The sequence below is a fragment of the Miscanthus floridulus genome, chromosome 3 (genome assembly GCF_019320115.1).
Source record: "Miscanthus floridulus cultivar M001 chromosome 3, ASM1932011v1, whole genome shotgun sequence".
Lineage (NCBI taxonomy): Eukaryota > Viridiplantae > Streptophyta > Magnoliopsida > Poales > Poaceae > Miscanthus > Miscanthus floridulus.
Genome location: NC_089582.1, coordinates 123389157 through 123413853, shown reverse-complemented (window position 1 = coordinate 123413853; position 24697 = coordinate 123389157). Strand labels below are relative to the sequence as shown.

Here is a 24697-nt window from a genome sequence, read left to right as displayed (position 1 = left end):
TACATAAAACCCGCATTCATTGTTCCCACCGACTGTTTTAGGTACTTCCCCTCTATTTCGACAACCTTGAATGGGACATGCGTCCCCACCGATTTGTCTTCTTTGCACACTATGCAACATTAAAAGGAGAAACATTAGAAAGTGGTATGTGTTATTAGAAAATAATATGTTATTAGGATCGCTTACTAATTCAGTACTGTCACCAGTGCATCCAGATGATGAAATATTTTTTTCTTTGAGCCCCACACCTCAATAAGATTTTTAGCAAAATTGACACAAATGAAGACAAAATGGTTGCTGCAATCATAGAATCTTAATTATTGAATAATCTTAATGAAAAAAGAAGCATAAAATTAAAAGCCGAGAACACATACTCACAATTGTTGGCTAGAAGTATGTGGGTTTTGTTCATCATCTTGAGTTCATCGAAAACAGCAATCAATCTCTCTTTCAGGTCTTCCACGTCACATCCATGGAGGCCTAAACATGTCTTCTCATTGACTCACAAGGGGTCCAAGAAGTCTATGTTATCCCATTTGCTTTTTAATGTGCAAAATTTTGCTATACACCTATATAAAATCATGGGAAGTGCTAAAAAGTTAATAATTTGTGTCTCGAGAGAGTAGTTAATTGTAATATCGTGCATGTAGGGTACTTACATAATCCACAACATCAACATTTGTGAATCAAGAGAGCATTTCTGGTATAGCTAGAACAAGCACTCCCACTCGACATCAAACTTCTCTTCTTTAGGATAATAAAAAATAAGTGGCGAACGGATAATAATCTCAAAACCAAAGTCATTATCTTTTTTGTTATACACCTTTTTCTTTTTTGTTGGTCCACTTTAGGAGCATTAGCGGCCGAATCCAAGGACCTTTTCTGCGGCTGCGAGGATGCCTTTGATCTTGTTTTGGGCTGAGGTGGAGGAGCAGGAGGAGGATGACGACGAGAATTATGTTTTCCTGAGACTCATGAAGATAGAGGAGGAGGAGGAGGAGTCCTCTTTTCTCAGGGTTGATGAAGATGGGATCGGACGAGGAGGAATAGAAGGAGACCTTTGTCTTCTTGGGGGTGATGGCAAGGGATGAGGAGGGGAGTGATCTCTGTTGGGAGATGCTGAGTGATCATCACGGGTGGGCGAAGACTCGCAGTCGTCCTCATCATCAGAGGACATTTAGTGGTCAAGCTTAATGAAGCACTTACACCAGGCCACTTGAGAGCCCTTGTTATGACCAAGTTTCGGCTTGTCTTCTACTGCGGGGTACTCAATGTGTATCTTGTTATACTTCTTATCAAGTATTCTGTCAATGGTGATGTGAGCATACCCCTATGGAATTGGGCGGCCATTAAAGGTACTATCTCCCACAGGCCAGGCCTGGCCGAGCACCACCTTGTCCTTTGTCCATTCCTAACAGATGCACAACTTGACATTGATGGGTTCAGTGATGCCATCCACCAGATGAGGCACATTCGCATCTTCTTCATCGAGCGGGGTCGATCCGCAGCTGCTGTGACCCCTCAACTATAGGCTAAAGGTAGTAGGAGTAGGGTTTTGTGGTACTTTTGACCCCTTGGACAACAAAATTTGCTAGACTCATGCTTCAACAGTCGCCTCAATTCATGCGTCCATTTTGTCTTCCATCTCTTTTAGTCGCCTCAAACACTCTGCCTCCTATTTCGCTCTACCCCTCGAGCGGCTCCGATAAGTGTGAGATTCTTCGGTGAATGCTAGTTTCCAAGGAACAACACCAGTTCCTCTAGTGTGACTAGGGTGCTCCTTGGTTCCGAGTGCTTGGGTGAGCACGTCTTTCTCCCTATTAGAAGTGTGAGTCCCTTGCCTCACCTCCTCAGTTACCTAGGAGATCCTCTAGATGAGTTCGCTCATGAGTGGATTTGTGGAGCTAAAGCTCCCATCCTTGGCATGGCATACATTCCTCCCCATATAGTATATTATCGATCTTGGCTCCCAATGGGCGGTCTCAACCTAAACGCCTTCCTCAGCAAGGCGATCCATCTTTTCAAGTTCTGTTTCAAATTCTTGCATCTTTTTAGCGTAGCCACGAGAGCCGAGATGATGAGGATTCGTCGCTTTCTGCGAGTTCTTCTTATTCTTCCTGCTCAGTTCTAAGTACTCCTCAGATAACCTGTATTCCTTGAAATCCTGCTAGAAGTCCTTCTACTTGCTAAACTGTCCACCATCGAAATCTGACTCTTTATTTTGGAGGACAAAATGCTTATACAATGTCCCCTTGAAATTCTTGAAGCATGTCCCCATGATTTCTTTTGCTTTTTTCTTGACTACCTCCTTGTCATACTCCGTTGGAAAAGTGAATTACTCTAGGATCTTGATATCCCATATGTAATCCTTCTCACTTTTGGGAACCCTCCATGGGTCATTATCTTTCCCAATCCACTTCCTGTACCTAATCGGGATGAAGTCCCTTACAAGTAACCCGAGGATAGTCTTGTATTTGGTCAAAGCTATAGGCGGTAAGAGTAGATCCCTGAATTCATCTAACTCAGTGATGTGCCAGTGTGCATTCCTACCAATAGGAATCTTTGACACGCCTTGCTTGGATCTGGCCTTCCTACTACCCGAACCCTCTAGCTCCTCGGCCGGCGAAGGCTCCTGCTGGAGACACCAAGTAAGCTATGACCCTCTAAATTGATTAGCATGTGTGGCTATATAGTCACATGATACCAAAGTAACCTGGCCATCTTGGTCATTTTGACCCAGCTCGAGCAGGCTGGACGGGGTCCATGGCTACTCATTCTCACCATCCTGATTGACACTATCACCATTTGTCGGATCATGCGGCTATCCCGTCCCAGCGATATCAGCCACTTCTTATTGCCGATCTGTTCTTCGACGATGGGGTAACAGGCGACGATGAGTCATGGCTGTGACACGATCGTGGTTAGTTTTGGCTACGGACAACTACTAATAGCATATGTTCATATTATATATATATAATATGTTTAATGTAAAGTCTAATAATAAGTCCACATACAACAAAGTCTAATAATAGCATATGTTCACCTAGAACAAATTCATTGTTTGATTGACCACATACAACAAAGTCCACCTACTGTTCTATGAAACTAAGCCTACATCAACTTCCAAAAAAAGAAAAGCAATGACCATAGCCATAAATAAAAGCATGACATCTTTCCAAGACCAAGGAGTAATTCTCCTAATCTTCACATCTCCGGCGGGTGGCTTCTCTTCAATCTCCAGTGCCGATGGATGGCCATGGTTTACATTCATTGGACCATAGTAGGCCGGTTACCCATGGTTTGTAAGGTAGGTCGAATGACTATAGTAGGCCCTCAAAGCTTTAACTTCTGTGTTGTATTTTTTATGCAAATTACTAGGATAGCGATTGACTTTAGCATAGCAATCTTTCTAGGTTCGATAAATCCTAGACACGTGACCAACATGCACTACATACCATGCCATGGTTGCCGATACATTTAAGTAAATTAGGTTGTCATTCAAACATGATGTATCAGAATATTAAGTTCACATACAGCTAATGAACAAATATTATCTAGATAAAGAGGCATGGAGCAAGCTACATTGTGAGAGGAGGTACTTGCAGCATCCACTACTAGGGATGTGTACATCAATGATGCTCTACTTTAGTCACTGAAGACTCCAAAATTGTCACATATATTATTTTATGATGAATTTGTGATGATATGGTATTCATCATTGAATGCGCGTCATATTTTACCTACCGTGACGAAACATCTATTTTCGTCATAGATATGCATTTGTTCTATGACGAAATGGCCATCGTCATAGAAGTGTATTCTTTCTATGACGATCTATTTTCGTCATTGATATAGCCCCTTTTCAATCATGACTTGCCGTTTGTTAGGCGGCCAGACGACGTCTGCCACGCTGGCAGCTGACGTGTCTTGTCCACGTGGTGCGTCCACATTGCAGGTGACGTGTCCGACCACGTGGCAGCTGATGTGGCCAGTGATGTCGATGGTCCACATGTCCACTTTTTATTGGGCCACAAGGCTTGCTGTGATAGGTTCTCATTTTCGTCACTGAAGTAAATAGAAATTCGTCACAGAATCAATTACCAAATCGTCACAGAAAGGTCAGATAATTCATCACAAGTGCACATACTGATTTTATTACAGAATGCAAATAATACTAGAATGACCAAAAGCTTCCGTAAATTAACAGATCCAGTATTCCAATGACCAACAACTTAATCAACAATTCTAAACTCGGTTCACATAACTCACTAGACATCACATTTGAACTACTAGTTTCATCTCAGTTCACATTAACATAACAGGAAATAATAAAAAGTTGCCAACCACCAGCAACATAAGTTACTACATAAACAAAATCACTAGTAGACCCCTTGCTTAATGAACCAGCAGCTACGAGCAGTGCTCATGTCGAAGAAGCATTGTTGATGGCCAAGATACGCTTGAGCAGCGCATTGTTCTCCTCCATTGCCTTGTTGTTTATCTCTGTCAGCTTCTTGTACTCCTCCATCTCCTTTTGTGTCCTCGCCAGCTTTTCCTCAGCTTCTTCACTTCTCTTCCTGAGTTCATCGATTTCACCTTGTACAGCAGCCATAGCTTCAGCTGCTAGTTGCTCCCGAAGCTCGCTTTCATTTGATGATGATGATGATTTGGAGGATGGCACTGGTTTGATGCCAACACTCTTCAGGAAAAGGTTTGAGCTGTTCTGGGAGAGCACCTGGGACACAACCTGCACACTGGACACTGCTGTCTCACCTTCAGCAACAGGTTCTGTCCTCAAAGCTTCCATATTTGACTGAAACAGCAATGACCCATCATTAGTTGATACTTATTGCATTAATTTGAGGAGGAAATATCACACAAGATGTATTTTAAAAAATAAAAACCTATGCTGCATTGATAGAAACTGATGCCAAATAGGTATGCAATCATGAGTCATTTATTTGTTGTCAGGTAACTGAATACAAGTAGAAGTCAACACCATAGGATTATTATTTAGCAAGTATGTCTAGCTATATTGGATTATGACCAGTTTTGAGCAAAAGACAGAATACAAAATGTTTGAAACAAGACATATTATCCAATTAATAAATAGTTGTTGGCACAGCGAAATAGATGTCATGACTTACAACTGCTTCTCTTGCTAGTTCAGTCAGACCATGTTTGGAGCTGGTATGGCAGGTCTTGAAGGCCTCCACCGCATCAAGTTCTTCATTTTGTTCTGTGCTTGGTTCTGCATTGTTTTTCTTCCTCTTCTATTTCATAGATAACCAATTACAACAAAGTTTTCTCAGATGAAATGCAAAATAAGTTATTTAGTGCAAATATGTACAGGGTACTCTTTACTTACATATGCATGTAAGTGTGCCACATAGCTGCGAGAACCCGTAGCTTGATGATACTTGACTTTACGACGATTCTGCTTGTTCTTTTCACTTGATTCCTACAAGATAATGAACATGTCAGATGAGATCATAGGTTTAAAATGAGAAGATCCTTTGGAAATTGATTGAGAAAGAATATATGACAAGATACCTATTTATCTGAAAAACAGTAAGATGGTAATTTTTCAACTCCTACAGAGTTGTCTACTCTTTTATGCCCTATACAACTTCTATGAAATGTACATCTCAAATTGTCTGAATGCTCACCATGAACTGCCTTTCTATTGTTCTGTTCATGATTTTGTCCTTTAGAATATGTTATTCTATCCTTTGATGAATGGATTGATATTTAAGGGCATATTTGTAATCCTTTTTATTTGCAGGATATATATGACCAACCCTTTTTTCCCAAGTACATTCTGCTAATTGCTCCAATTTAGGAGCTTAGGGAATCTTTATGTTTGAAAATATTTATGTGTTACACTGCTTTTCATTGAAGGGCCTGGGTATAGCAAGAAGGATTGATGAGATGATATGTTTAAAATGATCAGATCCTTTGGAAACTGAATGAGAAAGAATACATGAGAAGATACCCATACCATGTTTTTTGGATCAGACCACTTTGCAACTAGTGCCTTCCACTGTTCATCAGTCATGCATGCAACTGGAGAAGTTGTCCTAATCTCATTTGTAGGTACACCATTGAAGTATTTATTCTTGAGTCGATAACGCATTTGTCGCACCCCAGAGCGCAGCATATCGGTGCAAGCTTCCTCTGTTGGCTTGTCATCAGGGTTAATGGCCAAGCGCCCCTAGTCATATGACAATTCCATATTTAGTTTGTCAATTCAGGTTAAACAGATATACATGTTAACCATAGAAATAGTAATGCACTTACAGAGAGCTTTCCCACAAAGTTTTTGTAATATTGATCGTCTCTCTTGTATTCTTTCCAATGAGGTAGGACAGGAACCTTACCCCGAATGATGACACTAGCCTTAGATGCAAACTTGGCTACTTGAACAGGTTCATGAGGCCTTCTTTTGCCTTTAGCAATAGCTATGAGCATTCTCCTTCCCATAGCTTTTGTCATCCTGTCCAGCTGTGTTCCCTTGGTGGGTGGCCTGGGTCTCCTTGGGGCTCGCTGTGTAGGAGCTACAAAATAGAATTTGTATTAAAATGATTTAGTTTCATGCAGATAAGCAAAACAGATGACATATTTGAATGACAAAGAAACTATAACTTGCCTTCTATGTCTTCCTCTCCAGCTACATTATCTTCATCAACAACTGTACTGTCTTGAGCACCAGCTCCACTGACTTCCTCTGCAGCTGTATTGTCCTAACCACCAGCTCCATTGCCTTCCTCTGCATCTGTATAAGACCTTTGTGGTGGTATTTCATCGTGATCATCTGTAGGATCCTCTACATTCTAGCCATCTCTCGCTGAAGGTTGAAGCCTTTTTGATGATCTTGTTTAGGATTCAGGAGGTTGCACCTGTGATCCTTGAGATGCCCTCACTCTCTTACTAGCCCTAACTCCTGGCGCCATGGTGGGACCTATCTTCTTCTTCTTTGAAGCTAGGACTTTCTGACTATGCCCTGTAGGATACTGTGGAAAAAAAATCAAGTAAGTCATGTGCATTAATAAGCAAGACCATATATTAAAGAACAGGTATGCAAGAAACAAGATGCATCTAAAAGCAAGGGCATATATTAAAGAACAGATTAAAAACATTCAAATGCAATGCAAATATTCCCCATCAAGTACTTTGAAGATAGAAGAAGCACCTTAGTTGCTAGGGGTTGTGGCTGCTCATCAGATTCAGTGTCATCATCATCACTATCTCCTTGATCATCATCTTCAAGGAGATACTCCGATGAATCTGAATCTTCACTATTTGTTTTCTTGTTTGCTGATTTTCCCCCTTCTTTGATACAGATTGTGATACAGAGTTATTAAATTCAGTAGATAGATTTTTCAGGTCGAATTCTTGCATCTTCTTTAAATTGTTCGCCACATGTGTATCTCGGTGTCTCTCATAATCAGTTTTTGGAGGTTCTTACAAAAACAAGCAAATTGTGTCTATTAGAAAATAAAAAGGAGTGAACTAAGTACTAAGAGGTAGTAATACTAGATGCTAGATAGATAAGAGGTAGGAGCTAGTAGTGCCTGCTGAAGAGCTAAGGGATAAGAGGTGATAGGTTATATGCAACAAGTAATAGGTAAGAGGTACAACTTTTTTTGTACTAAAGCACAAATACTCTAAATTATCTAAAAATTTTGAAGATAGCTTGTACTGAACTACTCTTTTCCTATCAACACACATGCATGCACTCTGCTACATCCAAATCCAGATCATTAAAATGGTCAAACAGACCACGCCAAAATCTATTTGAAGTTAAGAGTCACAGCTACTTTCAGAATTATACTATAATTACTTTCAGAAAACATCACTGCTGCTTCTATTTTAGACAAATACAAGTGCAAAATAGATTACTAATTGCACATCAATATATAAATACAGATCCAAGATTCAGAATACAATTTGACCGAATGGTTAGCAAACCAAGACTGGGTACTATTCATCAATACAGAAGAGTTTTGCTTACCTTGTTCTTGTTCTGTAGGTCGCTTCCTACCTTGCCCCCTTGTTGCCACCATTGTGGTTGTGGCTAGGTTGCGGATGTAGACCATGTGCTCGTCGTCGGTGGTCGTCAAAGGGGAAGCAACCCTGGTGCGGTGAACCCTAGTCGACGGGGAAGCTAATCCAGTGCGGCGATGACCCATAATCCGACGATGGTTAGGGTTAGGTTGAGGCGAGAAAGAGGTGGATGGGGCGAGATAGGTGCATGGGGCGATGAGAGAGAGGGGGATGCGGCGATTGATGTCGGCGAGGACACAGCTCGTGGGCGGGGACGCAGCTCGTCGACGGCGGTTGTGTCCTGGCGGTGTTGGATAGGGTTCGAGAAACGGGGGGAAGAGAGAATGAGTGGCCGAGGAGGTGATGAGTGCAGGAAATGAGTAAATATACCGTGTTTTTGGCAGAATTTTTTGACAAGGGAAATTGTTTTGGCGCCTTCAGACGCGAGAGGTTGCGGTGTTGTTTTTTTTGGCATTGCGGGATCTGTTTATCAAAGACTGCGCTCGAGAACTAATGAAACCACTTGAGTATCGTAATGGTATGGGCCTTTGAGTTTGATCCCGAGCTCCCGGGTTCGAACCCGATGATAGCCAATTTTTTTGGGTTTTTTTAATTTTTGGGTTTTGTCAACATTTATTATGTTTATTCCTTTTTTTTATTTCTCCATGTTCATTTTTTGCCAGATTTTTAATTAGTACAATATAGCTTAATGATTTACCTCGTTTATTTTCAACTATTTATTAAAATTTTTTGCTATTACTGTAGTTATTTATTGAATGACTCAAGGATAAAAGCTACAATACCTTAAGTTAGGTAGAAAAATCTAAAAATTTAGATGGACACCTTATTTTAGTGTATGATCATGACATAAAATTTTTAAAAGGATTTCAACAAAGTGGTATTATACATCTGTAAAGAACTTTAGTCCAGATATATGGAATCTCTATCGTACTTGCTCATAGTCTAAAACGACTAATAATACGTGACGGAGGGAGTATGCCGTTGTGAGGATGTGCATGACCACATTCTTAGAATCAATTGAAACTTTGTTGTCATCATTATACTCCAAAATGAGGTGTCCATGTAAGTTTTAAGATTTTTCTACCTAGCTTAAGGTATTGTACCTTTTATCATTTAGTCATTCAACAAATAAGTACAATAATAGCTAAAAATGTAGGAAGAAGTTTGAAAATAAGTCAAGTATTTCATTTTTAATTTTTATGATATTTTTATTTTTTTAAATGTAACTCAAATATTTTATTTCTTATAAAGATAAAATAAAATAATTACCTACAATAAATAATTATTTCTATTTTTTAAGTTGTCGATATAATTTGATTACAAATGAGTTATTATTGTATAACTTGAAATAGTTGAACTAATTAATCAAACTGTAAACTGAAATCTTGATATTAAAGTTAGATATTTTTGTGGAACCTAGAAAGTCAGAAAACTAAAAAGATAGTGTCATATTATTGCTAATATTTAGAAAATCACAGAACGTAATATCTAATAAAAAATGTTGCAAAAAAATTTGGCTACCACAGGGTTCGAACCTGGGAGCTCGATGTCAAACTCAAAGGGCTAGACCATTGCGCTATTCAATTGGGTTCGTTAGTACTCGAGCGCAGTTTTAAATAAACTCTACGAGATCCGCATCGCCCATGCTTATGGGATCCGGTTTTACCCCTAAACCGTATCCCTTTTCTGCCGCGTCAATCCGGCCCCGCTGCCCCCGGCGAGATCGCGGACCGCCGGCGCCGTCGCCTGGACGCCGGATTCTGCGTCAGGCTGCCGGGTTCCGCGTCAATCCGCCCCCGCTGCAACGACGAGATCGACGGCAGGCCGCTGGCTTCCGTGTTCGCGCCAAGATCGAGACCAGGCCGCCGCCATGTCCGTGACAAGCTGCAGCCGCATCCATGCCAGTCCGCCTCCGGGCCGCCGCCACGTCCGCGCGAAGCTACAGCCGCGTCCACGCCAGTCCGCCTCCGCTGCACGAACCAGGTCAGCTTCTGTTGGCTCCCAAGTTCTGGCCAATTTGCCAATTGAAACCACATATTCAGTGTTTTTGATTTGCTCCTTAGTGCATTTGGCTGATGCTGATGATCACCTTGGTTTTGCACTAAACATGGAACGGGGAAGGGGAACTGAACGAGGCACACAGTTTCAAAGACTTATGTGTATTGCAGTGACTGTGTGAATGGTCGAGGGAATTGTTTGCCTTGGCTTCCAAATCCTCGCTTCCTTTCTATTGTGAATTCAGTGTATCTGTGGTTTATTTGGCACATTTATTCGAGCTATGATATTCCAGTCTTGAGCTTCTTTGTTCCTAAAAACGAATTGTAGCAGCAATGCATATCTAATGCAATATGTTTGCAGGATGGCTGAACAATTCCAAATGCAGTGTTGCTGTTTGGAATGGCCACCAAGTTGAGCTCTTAAAGAACACCCATAATCAAAAAGGGATGAGGTCATATGTCATGTTCAAAGATGATACTCTCTCAGCAAGGAGTTACTGGAGGGGCAGCCAAAGAAAATGCACATGAGGAAAGAATGGACACGGATGACAGTGAAGGCTAAGGAGCCAAAGCATGGGCCGAAGCAAATAGCGATCGATTTTTCCTTGTTTTGTGGGCTTTGTAGGTGTCTTGATTGCTGTTATGGTTGCCTGTAAGTCAGCTTTGTATGAGACGATTTTTCAGAAATGCAAGATGGACAAGCTTTGTAATTGTAGTCCTAGTATTTGTTCAGAAATGATGTAATGATAGAGTAATCCTATGAAATGAAGATCATTTTCAGAAATCACCAAGTATTTTTCACTGGTTGTATGCAGCTCATGTGGTCTGATTTGAAAGAGTCATGCTACAATTTAAGAATAATTTTGACAGAGTATTTTTCACTGGTTGTATGCAGTTCTGCATGAAAGTGGATACAATTTCAATAGAATTTGGACATATAGGTTCACACAATAGATAGGTAGCACTTAAGTTACAGTAACATAGGTCCAGATAACATGATAGGCCAAGATAACATGTCCAGATTACATGTTCAGATTATAGGTTCAGATAACATGTCCAGGGAAAACAAAACAGTAGTGCAGTCTAGGGACATGTCAGTGGTCCATACTAGAAATCAAAACAGTACGTCAAGGTCCATACTAGAAATCATCATCTTCATCGTCTAGGGACATGTCATCATTGTTATCATTGCCACCATCACTACAGTACTGCAGTACTGTCTTATCTTCCTCCTCATCCTCACTATCTTCATGAATAATAGGTTGCTTCTTGCTGCTTATAAGGTCTTGTAAATTTCCTTCAATTATACTGGGTTCTCCACCTTGAATATTGTGCGTAACCTCATTATCAGCCCCTGCTTGCACTACATGTTCAGTATCAGAACAATAATCATCCTGATGCACATCATGACTGGCCTCATCTTTTTCAGCGACATCATAAATATTCCTATGTTCAAATTTCTGCACAACTCGCCAATCTTTACCTAAAGATGTGTCTTGCAGGTAAAATATCTTTTTCAATTGAGTTGCTAAGATGAAAGGATCAGTCTTGTACCATAATGACTGCACATTGATGGATTTGAAATGTCCGTCATCTCGAAGGCCTATCGTCTTGCCTTCTTGCTTGAACCAATCGCATCGAAATAGAACCACCGTCCGATGGACTTGAAGATTTGAGTTATATTGCAACTCAATTACCTCTTTAAGGACTCCATAAAAATCTATGTTGTTCCCATCATGTGAACCTTCAGTCATTACACCACTATTTTGTGTTAGAAGGAAATTCTCACGATCCACAGTGCTATACCGCACTCCATTAACCTTGCAAGCTGCACAAGTCTTAACTCGCAGATCTGGGCCACATGACAGTGCCCACAATCCTTCGCTAACCGATTCTGGATTCTCCTTGCATTTGTTCTCAATCTGTTGCAACAAAAGTACTCAGTTAACCAATTACATATGGATACTAATGCATTTACTGAACCTAGAAACACAATGTGTAGTGACTTACATGGCACCTAAACCACTTTGCAAATCCTTGTTCAACCATTTTATCAACATCAAGTGCACCTTGCTGCTCAAGATCGTCCCTGTACAAGCTGCAGGGCAAAATTAAGTCATAAGAATAATTAGAAAAATTAGAAATAAAACAAAAACTAATCCCCAAAACATCTAATAGATACTTACTCCAAATATTCCTCAGCTTCTTCACAATTATTTAGCACATACCAAACTAACTTATTGAGGTCAACATCATCAATGTACTGGCTCCTATTAGATCCAACAAGAGTAACACCATGCTTAAAAATAGAGATGTCATCAGGCAATGGCATATCTCCATCACTACCATCATCATGGTTAAATCTATTGTCAATATCCTCCATATACCTAGAACAAAAAGTCAAGGTGTCACTTGCCATATATGCCTCAGCAATTGATCCTTCTGGCCTAGCCCTGTTCCTTACAAAATTCTTCAAAGTGCCTAGCCGCCTTTCTATTGGGTACATCCATCCATACTAAACAGGTCCTCTTAGCAGTGCCTCATCAGGAAGATGGACAGCCAAGTGCACCATGACATCAAAGAAGGCAGGTGGAAAGATTTTCTCAAGCTTGCATAGGATCAATGGAATTTCTTCTTTTAGCCATTTGACAACATCAATCCTTAGATTTCTACTGCATAGTTCCCTGAAGAAGGCCCCGAGCTCTGCAACTGCTTCATATACATCCTTCCTCACCAGTCCTCTTAGGCCAATAGGTATGATTCTTTGCAGGAGTATGTGGCAAGAATGTGTTTTCAGCTTTCCCTGCACCTTCGAACCATCTTCACTTATGTATCTTGCTAGGTTAGCCACATATCCATCAGGAAACTTGATACCTTTGAGAAACTTGCAGAACTCGATTTTCTGATCCTTCCCCAAGACATACGGAGTAGGTGGAGCAGTGACTGAGTTGCCATGCTGCTGTAAGCGCAATTAAGGTCTTATGCCCATATCATGCAAATCTAGCCTAGCATTGGTTGTGTCCTTGGTCTTGCCCTGCACATTGAGTAATGTGGCAAGAATGTTTTCACATATGTTTTTCTCTATGTGCATCACATCGAGATTATGTGGAAGCTTTAAATGTTTCCAATATGGCAATCTCCACAACCCAACTTTGTGGCTATAAATCCTTGGACCCTCATTGCATTTCCTTTTATTTCCAATAATTTCAGGATGCTTCCCTGGCCTGACATCTTTCACCTTCTCTAGCTCCTCTAGGACCTCCTCCAAAGTGAACTTGCCTAGCTGATCTTTGTTTTCACGCTTACCATCAAAAGCCCAGCTTCTCCACCATGCATGTGTCCTTGGAAGGTAACAACGATGTCCAATGTAACATATTTTACTCCTTATTGCCTGAGACAACGGATCCTTGTCGCAATGAATACATGCATAATACCCTTTTGTTGTTCGCCCTGATAACATGCTCAACGCTGGAAAATCATGTATACACCATAGCACGGCAACACGAAGGTTAAACTTCTGACCAGTACATGCATCGTAAGTACTGACACCCTTCCATAGATCGAGCAGTTCTTCAATTAGGGGCTCAAGGAACAAATCAAAATCCTTTCCTGGAGATTTTGGACCTGGGATGAGTAAAGACATAAAGCAGTTTGCTGGATTCATGCATTCCCATGGTGGGAGATTCAGCAGTGTCAGAAGCACTGGCCACATACTGTACTACATACTCATGTTGCCAAATGGATTGAATCCATCGGTAGCTAAGGCAAGCCTCAGGTTCCTCGAATCATCTGCAAAAGTTGGTTCCCTCATGTTGAACTCCTTCCATGCTTCTCCATCAGCTAGATGGCTCATTACATTGTCGACTGGCGTCCTCGTTTTCTTGTGCCATTGTGTTTCCTTAGAAGTGCGCTTTGAAGAAAAAATTCTTTTCAACCTTGGCAAAAGTGGAAAATGCCTCAATACCTTGTGTGGAACCCGCTTGTTCCCAGTTTCATCTTGCCATCTAGACGCCTTGCATACTGGGCACACATTCTCTTTATAATACCTCTTCCAAAACAACACATAATTGTTCTTGCATACATGGATGTTTTCAAAACCGAGGCCCAGTTCTCCAAGATATTTCTTGGCCTCATCATATGATTTTGGCAACTCACTCTAAGGGTATCCTGATGACAACAACTTCAGCATTGTGGAAAATGTTGTATTGCCAATTCGATAACGAGACTTGATATACAACATCCTCACTAGAAAAGAGAATTTTGAATGGCTAGATCCCGGGCTAAGTGACTTCTTTGCATCTTCAAGGACTCTTGCAAACCTTGCTTGTTCTCCATCAGCCTCTGCCATAGCATATAGATCTCCTATCATCTCTGGTACTCCATGATCCTCATCATAATCATCATTGGCCACATCCACATGTATCCCAAAGTCATGATCACTTCCTTTGACCTCCTGCTCCAAATTTTCAACTACTACAGTATCTACCGACTCCCCATGATGAATCCACCTGGTGTATGCAGCTGACATTCCATAAATGTGTATATGGTCATTTACATCATCCTAAGGTCGTAAAATTTGATTAAGACATTTGCTGCACGGACAAAGTATGTGGCTGTCTTCGGGGTATCTTTCACTAACAAATTTCATGAACTCTTCAACTCCTTTCACATATGCAGGTGTGAATTGTGTCCCATAAATCCAGCTTCTATCCATCTGTTTTGAGAGTAAAATAAACCTTGCACTCAGTCCTAAAATTAGAGTAAACTCAATAAAATTCAAAAACACATCCAACACATGCATATATATAAAGAAATTCAAAAACAAATCAAACCTTGTACTGCTCTGTCCCACGCGCCGCCGCTGCTCTGTCCCATGATCGCCGGTGCTCCTCTATCCCACGCAAACCGCCGCTGCCCTGTCCCACGCAAGTCGCCACTGCCCGGCGCTGCTCTCCTCGCCCCACGATCGCCGGCGCTGCTTTGACCGCCCCATGATCGCCGACGCTGGTGCACTGACCCACGCACGCCGCCGCTGCTCTGTCCCACGAGCACTGCCGCTAACCAGCGCTCCTCTGCTCTCGCGCCACGCGCTGCTCTGCCAGCCCCACGCTCGCCGGCGCTGCCGCACTGTCCCACGTGCGCTGCCACTGCCCGGCGCTGCTCTCCTCGCCCCACGCTCGCTGGTGCTGCTCTCCTCGCTCCACGCTCGTCGGCGCTGCTCTGCCCGCTCGACGATCACCGGTGCTGATCTGCTGTGCTCGCCCGACGCTACTCTCACGGCGCGAGGGTTTGTCTACGCCCATGTCCGTGCGATCGTGGGTTTAGGGCATGTTTGGTTCCCTGTATGCAGCTCAACCAGGCTCACGGGATGCAACAACCGAATGTTTGGTTACCTATGCCGATGTTTGGGCCTGGCCCGCGTGGTGCAAAAAGCATCCTTCAGCCAGGTTCTGTAGACATAGGGAAATCGAGCATTTCTCGGTAGCCAGGCTAGCCTGATACACGAGGTGCATGTGGAGAGGCTGCGCGTGGCAAAAAAGTCATCAGCTCAGCGCCGGACCGGACAACAAAACAACGTTTGTCTGTAGCCTGTTTGGACTAACGCAAGTAACCAAACGCAGAGACCTTGCATGCATTTGGCCTAGCCGTAGAGAGCCTGGTTCTCTGCTACAAGCCTGGCTCCGGTGGGCCCATGAACTGTGATCAATTCAATTTAGGGAACCAAGTTTCAATTATCATGTTATACGTTTATAAATAGAAAAACATGCATGCCTTTATCACAAAACGGTGAGTGCTCCAGTGGTAACGCACCAACATGTCTAGAAGCAGGTCATGGGTTCGAATCTCCCTACGTGCTCTATTTTTTGGCAAAAAAAGGGAGGCACAAGGATGCAGGTCCAGCTGGACCGTGTGGGCCATGCTGCCCCACTTGTTCGCCGCCACATCCTCAGGCTAAGACCCGCTGGTGGGACCGCATTGCCACGTCTTTGAGGTTGGGACCCAATGGTGGGACCACATCGCCAAGTCCTCGAGGTGGGACCTGCTGGTGGGACCATGGCGCCACGTCCTCGAGGTGGTACATGAGCCAAACGATCTATGACAATTTAGTTTTGTTGTTTTATGACGATTCTTTTGTTTTCGTCATTATTCTTCATGCCAAAGCTCCGCCACTTGTTACTTATGATGAAGCTGGAAATTTCGTCATAGAAAGCGCTTATTCTATGACGAAATTTATAAGCGTCACGACTGAATCGTCATTGATGAACACATTTCTAGTAGTGATCTAACAAATTAAATTGTTCTTCATGATTTTAGCATAAAAAAGCTTGTCCAACACCGGTTGAGATGGTTTGGACATGTTCAACGAAGACCTCTAGAGGCATCGGTGCATAGTGGAATCCTAAGCCAGGATAGTAACGTGAAGAGAGACAGATGAAGACCGAAGTTGACTTGGGTAGAGGCAATAAAAGGAGACTTGAAAGGGTGGAATATACCCAAAGACTTAGCCTTAGATAGGAGTGCTTGGAAATAGCTAGTCACGTGCCTGGACCTTGATTGCTTCTGTTGGGTTTCAACTCTAGCCTATCCCAACTTATTTGGGACTTAGAGGCTTTGTTGTTGTTGTTGTTGTAACAAAGACTTTCTCATCTAAAAAGTTAAAATAGTTGTTTAAAATGTCAACATTCAACACAAAACATGATAAATGAACATAAGGGGCAACTGTCATAACAAGTTAGCAACCACTGAAAAAAAATCAGAGATCATATATGACCAATAATGATTCACCCACCAATATGATTAAGTATGATTTCTAACAATGCAATCATGGCAGGCTACTAAATGCAAGCATAAATGCAGATACCAACACCTAATTAAGCTCATTCTAATTGCAAGCCTTTATAGGTTGTATACTGATGCATAATACCAAAATTATATAGGAACCATGGAGTAGACCATGCTACCATAGTTCCAGCAAATATCACACTAAAAGTGGAGTTACCAAATACCAAGCACATACCACTCAACATGGCCAATTTAAACAGTTGCTTCATAAAGGCTAGATCATGCCATCAAGTTAAGTTGCCAAGCAAAAACTAGCACTCTTAAACATTGCAATACCACAATAAGAACAACGTTTATGTGCAAAGTAGTTGTGCCATCTTATTGAACCCTCATATCTGAATGATAAATTATACAACATGATTATAAGTATATGACAGTGAATGTACAGAGTTTAACCACATTAGGTACTTTTGCTAGTACTCATGCAATGGATTGGCCTAATGCCCCCCCGTTAAGTAACTGCAGTTCTTCTCATAAGTTGGCTCTCAAAAAAATTTAATACTAGCAAAGCAGGCATAAAGGTATTGATCAATCTTCTAGATAATTTTATACACGATTGACATTCCCCTACTTTACAGGACTTTCTAAGCATTTTTTGGCCCCTACCGTTCTAAACTCAAACTTTTCTAATGCATCCAAATTTACTTCAACTACAAACTGGTTATAGTCGCTACACCACTAGCTACAGCTGTAGTGCTCATTCAGTAGCTCATTACTAACAAACTGAACAGAGCTAACAAAAAACAACAATGAGAGTGACATTGCCAAAATTAGGATGATGTACACTGAGGTCAGCGGTACAGATAAACAAATCACACCTGCATGCTCAGTTCCACACTTGTATACCATGATACTACCATTTTGCCTTGAAAACCTCCCAATGCCCACCCCTAAAGTCCTATTGGCCCCAACACGCCAAATGCCACACGGATCACGAGTCAATGTTGGAGAGGACCTACCAAATCCTAGCCACCGCTGCCACGCACTCACCGTGGGGCATTTCATCAAACACATAGCGGACAGTGAGCCATGCACTCACCGTGGGGGTGGGGAAGTAGCTGTCTGCACGCTCTTGAAGGCCTCAATGGTGGGAGTGTAGGCATGGAGGAGGAAGGGCACGACTGGCGTCGTGGATGAGGAAAGAGGACACGGACGACGCGGTGCTTCAGCATGGGGCGGTGGACGGCGTCGCAGGCGCTGGCGCAGGACTAATGGGGATGCATCAAGGGGACACACAGGCGTCGACATCGAAGAAGAGGAGCGAGGGGCTAGGAAAGGCATTGTGGGGGGCTGTGGACGGGTGTGCGGGGGGTGGTGGTGCCTGTTGTCATGGGGTGGTGCTCCGACGGCACGAGGGGAGGGGTTGGCGTGGGGTTAAAATGACTTTGAAAATTTTCACCCCATGCCTTGCTTTTATCCCAATGGTTCATCACTGCCGGTTGTAAGGTCTAAACCAACAGTGATGAGGCAACATCACTCCCGGGCCATTCCGGGACCCGATAGTGATTGCGGTGTAGCGATTATGGGTTAATTAGCATAGCTTTTCTCTTTCTTTCGAAATCCTCCGACTGGCTCAACGGTTAAGACCGCACAATATAGCCCCCGATACACATGTTCGAGTCCCAGGTGGCCTAATTTTTTTGGTTTAATTTTATAAATTATTAAGCGCTCTAAAAGGTAAAAAAATAGCCTTGACATACCTCCTATACTAGCGTAGTGGTTAAGACTCAAAACTCTGCTCCCCAAGACCTGAGCTCGAACCCAAGGGCTAGCATAATTTTTTTATTTTTTTTTATAAATCACTATCGATTTTTAAAATAAACCGACAGTGATAACCAGCATCACTGTCAGTTTTATCTCATCACTGTCGGTTTTTTGAAACCGACAATGTTGTTTATATATATAAAAAATTTCTTTTATATACTGAATAAATAGAAGCATATGTATTCCTATGTCAAAATGACTTAATTTTTTTGTGGCAAGCATGTACACCTAAATTAAGATGCCACACAAGATCTTAGGTTTTTCGGATCAGTTTTTTATTTATTATATTTTTTTGTGTGCTGAATAAGACAAAAGAGGGTGAATTTCATCTTGGACCCAATAGATTTTTTCATCAACCTTCACAAAATTCTTATGCCTAGGGCACATGAGAGTCTGTGTAAAAGTTTGGCACTATTCCAGATCTTTTTGTGGGTAGACTCCGTTCAACCTATAATTAATCGGTGACGTCGCGTGAAAATTTAATTAAACCTCATAAAGTAGCAAATCATCTCTGAAAAATCCCAAACTTAGTGTTTCCTTCACCTGTGGCATGTTCAAGCCCGAAAACAAGTTTGAGACCAATATGACACCAGAATGCATATAAACCATATAAACCTTGATAACCTATGTGTATAGTCATGGTTCGATAAAAGGGCTTATGTATCTCTGTAAAGCATGTATACTTCGCCTATGTCGAATAGCTTAAAATATTTTTGGCAAGCATGTATACCCAAATTAAGGCCCCACACAAGATCTTAGATTTTTCTGATCATTTTTTATTTATTATATTTTTCTCTGTGCCAAATGAGACAAAAGAGGGTAAATTACATCTTGGGCCCAATAGATTTTTTTATCGACCTCCACAAAATTTTTATCCTTAGGGTACATGAGAGTCTATGTAAAAGTTTGGCACTATTCTGGATCTTTTCGTGGGTAGACTCCGTTCAACCTATAATTAATCAGTGACGTCACGCGGAAATTCAATTAAACCTTAGAAAGTAGCAAACTATCTCCGAAAAATCCCAAACTTGGTGTTTCCTTCACCCATGGCATGTGCAAGCCTAAGAAAAAGTTTGAGACCAATATGACATCAGAATGCATATGAAACACAGAAACCTTGATAACTTATGTGTATAGTCATGGTTCGATGAAAGGGCCCATGTACCTCTGTGAAGCATGTATACTCCGCCTATGTCGAAATGACGAAATTTTTTTGGCAAGCATGTATACTCAAATTAAGGGCCCACACAATATATTTGGTTTTTCTGATAATTTTTTATTAATATATTTTTCTCTATGTTGAATGAGACAAAAGAGGGTGAATTACATCTTGGACCCAATAAATTTTTTCATCGACCTCCACAAAATTCTTATCCCTAGGGCACATTAGAGCCTGTGTAAAAGTTTGGCACCATTCCAGATCTTTTCATGGGTAGACTCAGTTCAACCTATAATTAATCGGTGACATCGCGCGAAAATTCAACTAAACCTCAGAAAATAGCAAACCATCTCCGAAAAATTCCAAACTTGGTGTTTCCTTCACCTATGTCACGTGCAAGCCTAAGAATAATTTTGAGACCAATGCGACACCAGAATATATATTTCTAGTTGCCCAACAAATGTTACACGAATTACATGCATGACAATAATTAAACACATAAGCCGTACAAATTAAAATTAAAACCCAATTAAACTACAACCTTGTAAACCTAGCTAAATAAACATTAATTACTATCAGAATCACTACTAGGATCGATCGGGCCATGCACACTAACAAGCCTTTGTAGCCATATATGGTATATGGTAATTGATGTCACGGATTATGTATCCGCTTGTATTGATGAAGGTTAATGCCCGTATAAGTGCACTCTCTTGTGCCTTACAATAACAAAAGAATGGTCGGCCATAGATGTAACCTACTGAACGACCACTGCCCCTGTGAGTAATCCTTATGCACTACTGGCGTCTTTCTATAGTGAGCTGGACGAGGTTTCCATTGTAGAAGTCCCAATCGTACCCGAGTTGCTCCGTAGCTTGGTCTAGAACGGCCCACAAGTCATATACAGCATAGGTAAGGTCTTGGGGCGCAATCTACATGTGGAGAAAAAGAAAAAAACTAGAGAATGTTATTACAATAATAAACAACAAATAACCATAACTCATATATAAGTGACCATTTTACCACATTCGCACGGTTGTAGCTCGCAAACCATTTGCTTGCTTGTGGGACGAGGATATCACCAGAATTCAAAGCAAGTGCCTTGAAGTGCGAGAAATCAGGCACATCATAGCAAACATGTCTAAGTACCTCTAAATAGAAGCGCACGACACTGAATTGGATGCTTATCATGTCTGGGTTCTGTCTTCCCGTCTCGTGGATATGGTTCCGATGATTTGCACCCCTCGAAGGGATAGAAAAACTAAGTTCACACATCCATAGCCGACCACTTGCATTAGATGTTGTGTTCTCGACGATGTCCGAGATAAAGAACCAGCTAAGTACTGTTCACAGCCAATCTATTGGGAATATAGTATGCGACATATATGTATGCAACAATGATATTAAACTAATTACACTTATTTATTAGCATCAAAAAACAAAAAATGTTGGAAAATATTTCATATAATATCTGGAACAGGGAATCACGGAATGGCCACATTAGAAGCGAATGGCTCATCGCCAGGGTGGAAACCTGGTTTTTGTGGTGGGGGAGGTCCGTTGTTCATACCACCTGATCGATAAAATGCAAAAAAGTATGAACATAAAATATATGCACAAAAAATTCTTCCAAGTAAAATGTGGCAACATAATTAAATATAGATCGAATGCAAGAAATAAGAATATATATAAATATAGAATGCAAAGAAACATGAATATAAATATAGATCAAATGAATATAGATAGAATATTGGAGAAGACAATATACCAATACCAATAAAAAATGCAGGAGCCATGACCAAATCACGTAGAGAGAGAGTGGATTTCTTGAGAAGTGAGAGTGAAACGTGAGAAATGAGACTAAGAGTTCGTGAGTGGGTGGGGTCGATGTATGTGGTCGACGGTTTGTTTTATAAAGGGGGGCAAGGACATCACTGTTAGTTTTCAGTTACAACTAACAGTGAAGGTGCATATATGTAAAGGACCGTGGGAAAGTTTTAACAACAACGATATATTTATTTAGATAGAGTACAGAAATACATAAAAAATAAAAAAATATTAGAAATAAATTACATATACGATAACAAATACCTTACACTAAAATTCCATATATGATAACAAAGACCTATTTGCGTATAGGTCAATGTTACAATCAATGTGTACCAATACATTATAATTTAACCACCTCAGTAGCATTCTTCTAGCACTAACTAGGGTCAAACAGCAGTGCCGAGGTGGTCTACAAGTTATACCGGTTGGAGATGACAAGGTGGCATCGATGAATCCATGCCTCTATTGTATATGGCCTTTTTCTCGGTATAGTCCAGAGCGCATTGCAGTGGATGGCTCTGTGAACCTCGTGACATCTCCAATCTTGGGTGTTGCTCTATCTTCAGTAGCATTCTTTTAGTACCTCTTGTGTGCACCATTTTGGTGGACTACAACGCATAACGATATCTATACGTGGAGGGCTTTCTCCCACAGAGAGGCCATGTATGTGGAAACTAGCAAGCAGAGAACGATATGGAGAAATAAACAACAAACAAACAGACAACCTATTCATTAGTTGGTTTTTGGGCTGATAAGTCCGGCTAGTGCTGGTTTGTTGTGAGAGAAAAACATTATATCATGGCTAAAACCAACAAGCCATGGAGAGGCTCCCTAGTAGGGCACCATTTTATAGGCTAGCTATCATGGTAGGTGAGAGCAGTGCTCTTGCTGTGGTGATCAGTGGGAGCACTGTTGGCCCATGGAGAGAATATTCTTATCACTATCGGTTTTGATAAAAAACCGGCAGTGATAGGGGTCATTAGTGCCAGTTTTTAGAACCGACAGTGATTCCATGTATCACTATTGGTTTTTATGAAAAAAATCGACAGTGATAGGCCTAGCAAACAACTGCCGCTGCCGTAGCCGCTCAGCTTTTTTTTTGAAATCAGAGCCACTGCCGTGGGCTCTAGATAAAAAAAATTGTCCCGCCTGGGTTTCGAACCGAGGGAGCGAGAAAGAGGGATTAGTGGCTTAACCGCTATGTTAAAGGAGGATTTACGTTAGGAAATGTTTTGCTATCATTTTTATAGTTTAAGTTGAGGTTCATTTAATTCTATAAAAATATTTAAAAAAAGTTTGCCGCACCTAGGATTCGAACCAAGGGCGCGGGCTTCATAGTAGCTGGCTTTTACCACTGCGCTATGATAGGGAGTACGTAAAGGTATGTTTTCTTTTTTGTTTTATCCTCTGAATGGGAGTTAATTAATTCGAGGTCCAGATTATAGGGCCTTAACCGCTGCGCTAGCATTAGGGATTACATTAGTTTAGGTTATGTTTTTTCTTTATCCATTTAGTGCATGTAAATACATATAATTTATTGTAAAATAATACAAATATTTATGTCTCGATTATTTAATTCCATGATAATTAATTAATGGTCTATAATTATCAAATAATAGAGTTTCTGAATATTATCTCAATATTTGATTACATAGTCAATTATTTAATTTTAGAGAAGCGCACAAAATATAAATTAGATTACATAGTTGGTGAACAACGTCTGAATAATGATTATATAGTTAACAATAATCTAACTATCTTTAGGTGCATCAACAATGAGGGCCTCATTGTGATCAAGCCATACGTAAGCAGGTTCGTCACCCTCTTGAAGGATAGGTAAGGGTACGTTCACCCCGAATGGACGCATTTCCTGATAGCCCCTATAGTCTTCTTCGTCCGTCACTCCATCGACACCGATAATCTTCCTTTTCCCTTCTAGGACTACTTTTAGCCTTCCTTTTGTCTTGTTGTCCCTTGCATAGAAGACTTGCATAACATCTCTTGCAAGGATGAAGGGGTCATCTCTGTATGCAGTCTTAGTGATATCAACGGTAGTGAACCCTTCGCTGTCAGTGTTGATTTCCTCAAGCCAGACCCACTGGCAGCGAAAAAGAGCTGCCTTCAACGGACCGTAGGCTAGCTTCCATATCTCCTCTATGAAACCATAGTATGTCGCCTACACATTGACATTTTCGTCGTGAGCATCAAAACGAACACCACAATTTTGGTATGTGCTCTTTCCATCTTGCTTTTTTGTGTAAAATAGGAATCCATTGATCTTATACCCTTGGTACTTAAGATATGTACTCAAAGGTCCCTTGGCTAAGGCATCTAGTTGATTACCCAACTTTATTCCAAGCAAGCGGCGTCGCAACCAGTTGACAAATTCCTCCTTATGTTTTTTATCCAACCAAGCCTATGACCTGCTCAGATATAGAGTTTGCAATGATTGCCTATGCTCGCCAATGTATGGCATCACACCATCAGCTTGCAGGAGAATAGCGAACTATGCCTGTCTGAAAGAAACAGGGTCGTCTACTGTAACAGATTTCTTCCCGATCGTTCCTTTGCCACGTAGTCTTTTCTTGTGATGAGATTCAGGAACTCTGACCCTTTTGATGTCCAGATAATATGTGCAGAACTCAATGGCCTCCTCTGTTGACCATCCTTCAACCATGCCCCCTTCTAGCCTGAATCTGTTTCTAACATACCTCCTAAAAACTTTCATCAATCTTTCGAAAGGGAACATCTGATGCAGGTACATTGGGCCAAGGGCTCTAATTTGGTCAACAAGATGAATGAGTAGATGCAATGAGATATAAAAGTAAGTTGATGGGAAATGCATCTCAAGACTAACGAGAGTTTCGGCTATGTCCCGTTGCAGCTGCTCTAGCGTGGACACATCAATGACCTTTTTTGAGATCGCGTTGAAGAACGAGCACAGGTTTATGATTGGGGCGTGGACCTTTGGGGGGAGGATACCACGTAGGGCAATAGGGAGCAGCTAAGTCATAATGACATGATAGTCATGGGCCTT

General features: G+C 41.4%; 2 protein-coding genes across 2 annotated transcripts; both read right to left on the bottom strand.

Moving 5' to 3' along the window:
* Window positions 1–4204: 4204 nt before the first annotated feature.
* Window positions 4205–6073, bottom strand: LOC136542301 (uncharacterized). Its single transcript, XM_066534674.1, has 4 exons — window positions 6002–6073; window positions 5369–5461; window positions 5148–5273; window positions 4205–4813 (listed from the first exon to the last, which is right to left on the bottom strand). The coding sequence occupies exons 1-4, from the start codon at window positions 6056–6058 to the stop codon at window positions 4424–4426; spliced, it is 666 nt and encodes a 221-aa protein (XP_066390771.1). The 5' UTR covers window positions 6059–6073; the 3' UTR covers window positions 4205–4423.
* A 5130-nt stretch (window positions 6074–11203) lies between these two features.
* On the bottom strand, window positions 11204–12113 carry LOC136542300 (uncharacterized). The gene is made up of 2 exons (XM_066534673.1): window positions 12075–12113; window positions 11204–11986 (listed from the first exon to the last, which is right to left on the bottom strand). Exons 1-2 carry the CDS (start codon window positions 12111–12113, stop codon window positions 11204–11206), a joined length of 822 nt encoding a protein of 273 aa, XP_066390770.1.
* Window positions 12114–24697: the final 12584 nt, after the last annotated feature.

Coding starts and splice junctions, on each gene's coding strand:
- LOC136542300 (XM_066534673.1), bottom strand. CDS start 12,113: ATGGTTGAACAAGGATTTGCAAAGTGGTTTAGGTGCCAT. Junction 11,987..12,074: donor CAAAGTGGTTTAGGTGCCAT/GTAAGTCACTAC, acceptor TTGTTGCAACAG/ATTGAGAACAAATGCAAGGA.
- LOC136542301 (XM_066534674.1), bottom strand. CDS start 6,058: ATGACTGATGAACAGTGGAAGGCACTAGTTGCAAAGTGGTCTGATCCA. Junction 5,462..6,001: donor GGTCTGATCCAAAAAACATG/GTATGGGTATCT, acceptor ATTATCTTGTAG/GAATCAAGTGAAAAGAACAA. Junction 4,814..5,147: donor AACTAGCAAGAGAAGCAGTT/GTAAGTCATGAC, acceptor TTGCTGTTTCAG/TCAAATATGGAAGCTTTGAG.